This window comes from Austrofundulus limnaeus, unplaced genomic scaffold, assembly GCF_001266775.1.
Source record: "Austrofundulus limnaeus strain Quisiro unplaced genomic scaffold, Austrofundulus_limnaeus-1.0 Scaffold228, whole genome shotgun sequence".
NCBI lineage: Eukaryota > Metazoa > Chordata > Actinopteri > Cyprinodontiformes > Rivulidae > Austrofundulus > Austrofundulus limnaeus.
The window spans coordinates 261,070-270,506 of record NW_013952630.1 but is presented as its reverse complement, the minus strand read 5'-3'; the positions used below and the strand labels follow the sequence as shown (position 1 = coordinate 270,506).

General features: G+C 39.8%; 1 protein-coding gene across 1 annotated transcript in view; it reads left to right on the top strand.

The window, feature by feature from the left end:
• The window catches only part of col16a1 (collagen, type XVI, alpha 1), a 111,961-nt gene that overhangs the window by 97,585 nt on the left and 4,939 nt on the right, over positions 1 to 9,437 (top strand). The window contains exons 59-69 of the mRNA XM_014019732.1: positions 505 to 549; positions 759 to 812; positions 924 to 977; positions 1,061 to 1,111; positions 1,556 to 1,645; positions 1,757 to 1,792; positions 1,900 to 1,944; positions 4,037 to 4,231; positions 4,449 to 4,512; positions 4,694 to 4,870; positions 4,963 to 5,040. Of these exons, the coding sequence (XP_013875186.1) occupies positions 505 to 549; positions 759 to 812; positions 924 to 977; positions 1,061 to 1,111; positions 1,556 to 1,645; positions 1,757 to 1,792; positions 1,900 to 1,944; positions 4,037 to 4,231; positions 4,449 to 4,512; positions 4,694 to 4,870; positions 4,963 to 5,040 (889 nt within the window). The remainder of the gene's footprint in view (positions 1 to 504; positions 550 to 758; positions 813 to 923; positions 978 to 1,060; positions 1,112 to 1,555; positions 1,646 to 1,756; positions 1,793 to 1,899; positions 1,945 to 4,036; positions 4,232 to 4,448; positions 4,513 to 4,693; positions 4,871 to 4,962; positions 5,041 to 9,437) is intronic.

Genomic DNA, 9,437 nt, shown 5'->3' with positions numbered 1-9,437 from the left:
CTCAGAAACATTGCATGCAGATGGGATGATCCGAGTTATTAACCCTTGCAAGGTTTCACCAAGCAGCACTGAAAGCTAATTAGCGGAATGTGACTTGTGATATTTCACTCACCTCAACCATGTTACAGCGCTGCATTAATATGTGCTGCCATAACTGCACTTTGTTAATGCTGTATGTGTCACTGGTGACACAAAGTCCTTTAAAAGTTCAAAGCCTGCCGTTGTTTCCTTAGATCTTCCTAACTTTCTGTTTCACGTATTGACATAGGTGGTGATAAGAACACAGCGTAGTAAGCCTCAGCGAAGACAAGTAGCTGTCTGTTTTCCTCACTCTGAATCTTTTTTATATCTTTTTTTATGCTCCCTATATCTTAGTTTGTGTTCTACCCAAGAGCAGGTGTTTGAGATTTCAAAGACAATCTGCTTTTTTTCTTTTGGCAGCCTTGAGTTTTTTTTTTTTTTTTTAACTGTACCATTCTTATTCTCTTTGATGTCTCTCCTCAGGGATTCAAAGGGAAAACAGGACATGTTGGCTTTCCTGGACAGAAGGTTAGCCAAGAACTTACTGCTTTACAAAAACACCCTGTCTGTTTGTATAGTTCCAGTTTCAGCCGCTTTCTTGTGCTCGACGCCTCATTGTTTTATCGAACAGACGACTATAGCTAAAGTGATTTAACGTCTTCCACACAATTTTCTTTTAAAAATGTATATATTTTTAATGTGCTTCTTCTGTGTTTAAAACTATCCCGTCCTTCCAGGGAGAACCTGGACCATCAGGTCCACCAGGACCACCCGGCAGGCCAGGCCATGAAGTTAGTCTACGTGCCTTATAAGAAGACATTGATTGCCAATAGAATCACACAGACAAGTCTCTTGTCTTATGGTCATTGTTAGATCTAAAATTGAATCTGTAACTCCTCCAGGGTGATCCTGGTACTCCTGGAGTTCAAGGACGACCAGGACCTTCAGGCCACATCGTAACTGCCCTTCCTATTCAACATTTAAAGTGTTTTGTTCTGGGTTTTGTTAGCATTTTAAACTTGTTATATGTTTCCATCAGGGTCCCACAGGCCCAGCAGGACCTCCAGGACCACCTGGTCCAGCAGGAGTGGTAAGAACACTTCAAACATGTCTTCATCGTCACACAATATCAGTCAAATAATGGAGGAAAATAAAGAAACTAAATATTTTTTCGATTTTAAGCAAGAAATGTGTTGATGCTCCGAAATGAAAGAAAAATCCATAAAAAATGAGTGCCTAGAGTGAATACAGAAAGTCCCGTTAGTTATAATTAAACAGAATAATTACAGAAGCAACATATAATTGGGAAATAAAAACGTATTAAAATAAATGTTCAAAAATAAAGATATGAAAGCTTAATTTGAGGACTAATGAATTTAAAATAGTGTTTAACAGGTGTGTGATAATAGATGTTGTGTATATTGTGTGAACATGTTGGAGTCTGTTTGGCCTCAGTAGGGTAAAGACATCTGAAACTCTTCTCACTGCAGAAACCTGAACTAACAAAAACAATTGTTTTCATATATTGCTTCAGGGTACGCAAGGAGACAAGGGCCAAGCTGGAGAAAGAGGCCTCCCAGGGATGGTTGGACCTCCAGGACCACCTGGACATCCAGGACCTTTGGTCAGTATTTTTCAACAGTGTTAACTCCCTCAAAAAAATAAGCTATTTGATTTACAAGTTATCTGAAAAGTCTCCCTTCAGCTTTAGTTTTATTCTGTGTTTGCCTTTCAGGGTGAGCCTGGCAGTGATGGTGCTGCTGGTAAAGATGTGAGTAATGTTTGGTCTTTGTCCTTTTTAAAGTGCAGCACTGAGAGCTTCATGCGAGGTTATGTATATTTTTCAATCCTTAATGGCTGTCACTTTTTTTTTGGCAGGGAGCGGCAGGTACACCGGGGAACAACGGACAGCCAGGTCAAAAGGTAAGTAGTGACTCAGCGAGGTGAGGCATTGTGTGAATGTGTTATCAAGCAGAACGTCAACCATCCATTACATCCGCTGACTATCTGAAAACAGCAAGACTTGCCTGTTTTCTGTTTTCCCCACATCCCCCAGGAGACCTATGTTGGCAAGCCATGACGCTGAACACATCCGCCCTCCCTTATTTCTGCCCACTCAGCACCCGCACTTAACACAGTCATCAGTTCACTAACCCTCTGACCCCTCAATGGACCCCCTCCTTCCTCCATGACTCGCTTTGCTCCTCTCAAAACTGGGAGCCAGCTGCCTGCTATCCATCCCACTGTAAAGATAGAGTCTTCTGGATCTCTTTGCAGACAGTGGCTTACAGTAGGTGGGCAAAGCGATAGAGTTATTCTTCTGCCTCTGGGATAATGCTATTAAGCACGAGGGGGAGATGCTAGATGAGGCTATTTGTCACGCTGACAGGACAGCATTGTCAGGGTTTTAGCTGTACTGAACAGGGGAGAAAGACAAGAACGGAATTCTCTATTCTTCTCACTCCTCTCTATTTCAGGAAGTGCTTGTCTGTCTGTGACGTGTAAACATTAGGCGTCCATTATGGGCTGCTTTGTCCTCGATAAATCACTGTCGCTAATGTAGCAGGGTTGTTTTTAAGTGCGTTTGCACGGCCTGGATGATGTGTGCTGCACTGTGGAGAGTGATGGAGACATAGAGAGAAGTTATCTTTAAAAGACTTGTTCCTTTAGCAAAACAAGTGCATTTACATTAATATATAAATAATATGGTAAAAACAATGCGTTGCCATATGCTCTGCGGTAGGGGGTCGTATAAAAACTGAAAAACAAAGCTCTAGTGCTAAGTTTAGTTTAAAGAGTGAAAGCAAGGTAATTATTTCAATGCTAATACCATATTAGCATATGAACATCCATATGGCATACATTGCTTAGAGGGGGAAAATAAACTATGTGAAATCTTATGTCAAATCTTTGTTTATTTTTTTATTTTTCCAAACAAAATCCCCAAAAAGAAAAAACTGTTTTTTTTTGTTTTCCCATTTTTAAAACTTAAATGTAATGTCAAACTAATAAAATAAAATCCAGTGTTTGGTTTTTGCTTCAACTATTTAAATCCAAAATATTAAATACAGTTGTTTTAACATGCAGCGATACCAGAAATGACGAAAATCACCAAAGCATTAGAGCTTTTAGTGGACAGAAGACTGCTGAAAAACAGAAACCATTCCTATAGATGTCGGCAATGATTGCACTCCGAACCTATTCTTCATAACTCGGAATATTAAAGCAAATTCCTTCATGGTAATACCATCCAATGCATTCTCACTCCCAACTCGTCAACATATTGATGCTTGGTCAGGTAGCCTTTTGCGTCCAGTTTTGACGCATCGGGCATGTCAATTTTTTTACGAGATGAGGCGGAGGGGGACGAGCCCGTTGTCATATATTTTTAAGAGTAGGAAATGAGCGAAACTAACCATCCCAGATCCAAAATTTTATTTCTACTAGCCCTATATAGCCTATCCCCGACCACAGTACCTAAAATTAACCATTAACCCTGATCCCTCATATTAACCATTTTTGAAAATAGAGAATATGCGAGAACTAACCATTCCAGACCCTAAATTTAACCTATATTAGCCATATACAGCCTATCCCCGACCTCAGTACCTAAAATTAACCATTAATCCTGATCCCTCATATTAACCTCAGACCCCCAACCCAAAGACCCCTAAGTGTCAACTTCCTCCAAATAAGACAAACAAGGTGTGAACGGAAAATGTAATGCTCCAGGAGTTCAAACCATGATTTCCAGTTCTGGCAGAAGGCCCCAAAATAGTGCACTATGTCTTTGATTTAACCATTAAAATGAAAGAACGTAACCTTTTTTAGTTTTGCAATTGTCATTTTTCTAATTTAGTTTTAAAAGAAAGAAACTAAACAAAAAAAAAACATTATTTTCTTTGTTACTCATTTTATTTGGAAACAGAAAAAACAAAGACACATTATATCTACCACTAAAATGACTGATATTGTCTCACAACCATCACCCTGATTTGAGTATGTTGTCTTTTAGGGTGAACCAGGTTCCCCTGGGCAAAGGGGTCCTCCTGGAGAGAGAGGCAGACCAGGTCCCCCAGGGGGTGGAGGGTACCCCTCCAAGGATGAACGACCCATGATGGGACCTGTTGGACCCAGAGGAGAACGAGGAAGCCCAGGCTCAGCAGGCCCACCCGGACAGCCTGGCTCCCCAGGGTCACCAGGAAATGATGTACAATACATTTGATTTTTCTTCGCCTTACATAACTGTAGCCTGTGTTTTTATAGTTCCACATCATTCAATATTTATCTTGGTGGTGCAAAGAGTACGTTGGCCACAGGCGCTCACCATTTCCATCTGTTCTTGTAAATAATGAATTTTCTAATTATCTGCCTGATTAATGTTTGTGCTTTTGTTTTTCTTTTGGTCGCTTCATTTTTTTTAACAGGCTGTCGTCAATTACGATGAAATCAAGAACTTCATTCGCCAACAGGTCATCAAGATATTTGATGGTGAGGGCAATAACATCTGACTGAGTGGTGATTTAATGCACATAATGCCATATTTTCTACACAAAGAAGTATATTTTCTTGAAATGCATCTGTTTAAATCCTGTGTTCAGTTGTCCTTTCAGATACTGCTGTTTTTGCTTCAGTGGAAGGATTCTTTTATTGTTGTTTTATCTCTCTCCAGAGAGAATGGCCTACTACATGTCTCGCATGCAGATGCCAGTAGAAATGGTGTCATCACCTGGTCGACCAGGACCCCCGGGGAAGGATGGTACCCCAGGTAATCCCGGACCCCCAGGTGCTCCTGGACATCCGGGACAGATTGGCAGGCAAGGACGGCCAGGAGGGCAGGGACTTCCAGGTGATTTTTTTGCTGCCCACTTAGTGTCACAGTTTAAATACTGATCGATGTTTAGCAACAATGTGCCAGAAAGTGTGTCTTTCTATTTGTAGGACCACAAGGACCACCTGGAGTAAAGGGTGACAAAGGTGTCGGAGAGATGGGAGATATAGGACCCCCTGGACCAGCAGGTGATGTAACACACAGTCTCACGAATCAATTGAATCAGAAATGGCAACATTGCAAGTTCAATCTTTCACCACTAAAACGTGAATAGCTTTGGTGCAAGGGTGCCCAACCTTTTTTGAACCATGATCTACTTTTGAAGTCGGCAGTTTGCCGAGATCTACTCGTCCAGTCTCAGTATCAAAAAACATATATATATTTTTTTTATCTCCATACTCCTACCTTCTTTAAAGAAAATAAAGCAGAACACAATGTGTTGCTAGTTTTATTTATTAAGTATTGTCAAACAAATTTATCTACTTAACCATATATTTACCTACAAAAAAAGAAAATAAAAGATAAAACCCTTACTTAACTCCTGACAGAGAAACATAAAATTGTGGTGGAACAAAGAGGATAATTTTTTTACCTTCTTCAATTAGTACTCACTGGGATGTGTGAGCTACTGTATAAGGGCTGGAAACCTGCGCAGTTAGACAACCACAGACTTAAATAACTTTGGAGCAGGGAACTGGTCCCCATTTAATTAAGGATCTCTCCTCTCTTCTCTCCATACAGGGGAAAAACAAAACAAAAAAAAACTATTAGGGCCAACATGGCTACAACAAGACTGCCATCCATTTTTCAAAGTCAAAGAAAACATTATTTGAAAAACTCACAATGAAAAAAATCCAGAAATGAATAAACAACTGAAATGAACAATATAAAACTCTCTCATTTACACTAACTATTCACAAAAAGTGACTTACAAAGGTGCTGATTCACAAATATCCAACAACTATTTCAAACATCAACAAAACCTGAATATTAAAACTAGGCAGCTGGCTCTGTGCATCACGATGGTGTGTCACCTGCAGGTGTGGGCTCAGTCCCTCACTGGTCCAGACTGCTGGCTTCAAAGGGCCATTCAGAGAATTCCACCTGTTCACCACCTGTAAGACAAAACACACACACACACACACACAGCCACATTAGGTACAGAAAATGAAGGGCACATCCAAACTGCAAAATAAATAAATAAATAACACAAAGGTGCCAGTCAGTGTATAACACACTAATCTGGTCTAAAAGGTAATAAAAAAAACAACAGACAGACACATTGTGACAAGTAGAGGAGACAACTATTTTATGCAAGCTATATAAAAATAAATTTATATAACTTAGTTGGACTTCTGAGAGGAGCAGGCCAGGATGTCATAGGCGGGGCAGTATGAGGTGGTTGCGAGGCGCAGGCAGGTCTCCAGATGATCATCAGTCATTGTGGATCTGTTCTTGGACTTGATGATTTTCACATGTGAAAAAGCAGACTCACACAGGTAGGTTGATCCAAAAAGTGCTGTCAAGTTCAAAGCACATCTTCAGATGTTGGGATATTTTTCCTCTGACAGCAGACTCCAGAGCTCTCCATCCATGCCAGGTGATGTTCTGGATTTGATCCCAATGCCATTTTGCAAAGTCAAAACCTCCTTTTCAACAACAGAGCTGACCAGCTGAAACATGGACACCAGTTTGGACACAATGTCATCCACATTGACATTTTCAAAAGCAACATGTAGCTGGTAACAGGCTCGATGGAGGAAAAGTCAGTAAATCGTCTCTCAAATTCTGGTGAGATGCTCTGAACCTGCTTGGAATAGTGTGCACTGTTCAGCTGTGTGACTTCATTTCTTTGACGCTGTAGCTCTGCCTCCATGTGTGGAAAGTTTTGCAGGTCCCTGCGTTGCAGCTGACTTGTGAGAAGTTTTAGCCTGCTTTTGAAGGTGCTCACAGAACTGATCATGTTGATCTCACTTTTATTTTTAAAATCACGAAAAAAGTGCATCTGCAACCTCAATAAACGCTTCTTTCATGACTTCTCCATCATCGAAAGCCTTCTTGTGTTGAGCCAAGATCCGGCTAACATGGTATGAAGCTATCGTAGCAGCTTTGCTTTTTGTGTTGGGCCGAGTGAAAATCGATTGCTGGGCTGCTAGCTTGCTTTTTAGCTCCCTCACTTTCTGAGCCCGTAATGAACTTTTAGGAGGCAAATCCGTCACGTACTGTTTGTGCATCATCTTGAAATGCCACTCCAAGTTACCCTTTTTGGGTAAGGCGGTGCTCAAATTACAGATGAGGCAAATAGACTTCGAATTAGAATAAACAAAAAAAAATACTCATCCTCCCACTCCGGGTGAAAATAATACGTTTTTGCTTACTTGTTCGTTTGTTTTCCAGCCATGTTTCTCTGCGCAGATATCTCCGACCGCTACTGAACCAAAGTCTGATGAAATCAGCCGTGTCCCCACACCCAAAACTTGCGAGACTGGGCGCGTTCAAGAATGCTATGTTAAACAAACGTGACAAGGGTGCATTCAAGAATGCAATGTTAAACAAATGTTGCAAAGAGTGCGTTGAAGACTTCAATGTTAAACAAATATTGCAAAGAGTGCTTTGAAGACTGCAATGTTAAACAAACATTGCTAAGAGTGCTTTCAAGGCTGCAATGTTAAACAAACAAATGTTACGTTCTACAAGAGTGCGTTTAAGGCTGCAATGTTAAAAGTTAGTATTAGCATTGGTGACCGATTGCTCTGCAATCAACTTTTAATTTCTAAAGATCGACCCATCGATCGTGATCGACTGGTTGGCCTGGGCTGCTTTAGTGTTTGTGAATGTACGTATTAATTTATTGGTCATGAGAGAAAAATATTTCACAAATAGATGTGTGACGTTTGTGAACGACTTTTTGAACAGCTCCTTACAATGAACAATACAAACCGAATGGAAGATAATAAAGAGCTGTTCACAATTTTATTTCCTTTACTTCACATATTTGTTTTCATCGATTACCACAAAGACAATCACTCCTCCCTCACTTTTTCACAGAAAACAGACAGCAGGGTGGAGTACAGCAACTTGGGGGGAAGGGGGGAGGGGCAATCCATTTGACAAAATGCAGGGTACTGCCCATGTGATGTGATGATGTCATCACGTATGGCATACGGGATAACGTCATATCCAGAGCTATATAAAGTACTTCAAAGAAATAACTGAGTAAAAGTAAAAGTACTTAAATAGAAAATAGAATTCAAACCAATGTATTTTTGAGTGCATAATAATCTATGAGTTCCAGTCATATTTTAATTTTTAAAGTGTTGGATGGTAAATAAACAAGGTTTTAAATGTAACTAAATAAAATTATGTTACGATTTAAAAAAACACAGGTCAAAATTACAAATGCTCAAAAAATAAGTACTGTAACAAAGTAAATGTACTCAATTACTTTAGACCTCTGCATGTTCCTACATGATGATGTAACTGTGGAATCACGGTGGTTCAGTTGGTAGAGCTGATGCCTCTCATCGAGCTGATCGCTGGTTCAAATCCCGGCCCAAGGACCTTTATGGGTAGAGTTTGCATGTTCTCTTAGTGCATGTGTGGGTTCTCTCTGGGTACTCTGGCTTCTTCCCACAGACAAAAAACCATGACATTTATGTTAATTGATAGCTCTAAATTTTCCCTAGGAGAGAGTGAATGGTTGTGTGTCTCTATGTGTGGCCCTGTGATGGACTTGTGACCTTTGCTTGCACTGTGACTGCTGGATATGGGCACCAGTGACCCCTGTGACCCTGAAAGGAAGAAGCAGGTTTACAATAGATAATGGGTGGTATAAATTGTTCAAAATGGAATGGTTCTATTGAACCAGCTCTATGAAACAAACAGCTCATCAAGATTTACATCCCTTCAAGGAACCATTTGTCCCTTCTATATTCACAAACCACAGCAAAATGTTTCATCAAGCATCATTTTGATTATAGTAAAACTATCAGAAACTATTCACTGGTTATAATATATATTATTATAACTAGTTTTGGAGTCAGTTCAATTCAAGATGGCTACCACAACCAGTTCACCTTAGCACAGTAAAATGGATATATCTCAGTTTCATTTTTTATACTGAGTTAAGACAGTCCATCATGGATTGCTAGGCCTTTAATCATTTCTCTTGTTCCTTCTTTGCTGGGACTGTTAAATGTTCAGCAATCCTCTACTTTATATTCAAAGTGTGTTCCACACAATAACGAGCTCTTCCTGATATTACACCCAGCATTATCATAATTCAAACAATTTTAGCAAATTATTTTTAAATGTTTGAATTTGTTGATTAATAAATTGCCAGACTGATGAAAGTAGTTTGTCATTGTTCTCATTTCGTCCTCATTACAAATAGCAGTATAAATTATTCCAGCCAAATCAGCCTATCCAAGAATCCTAATCATCAAAGAGTTCAGATAGCATTGGCTAAATTAGAAAACTAGCAGCTGCACTCACTTTACATGAAGCACTTAACTAGATTTGGGGTTTGAAAAAAGCAAGTGTTTTCATGAAAATAATATTTTTTTCCTGTTTACCAGGTTTCACT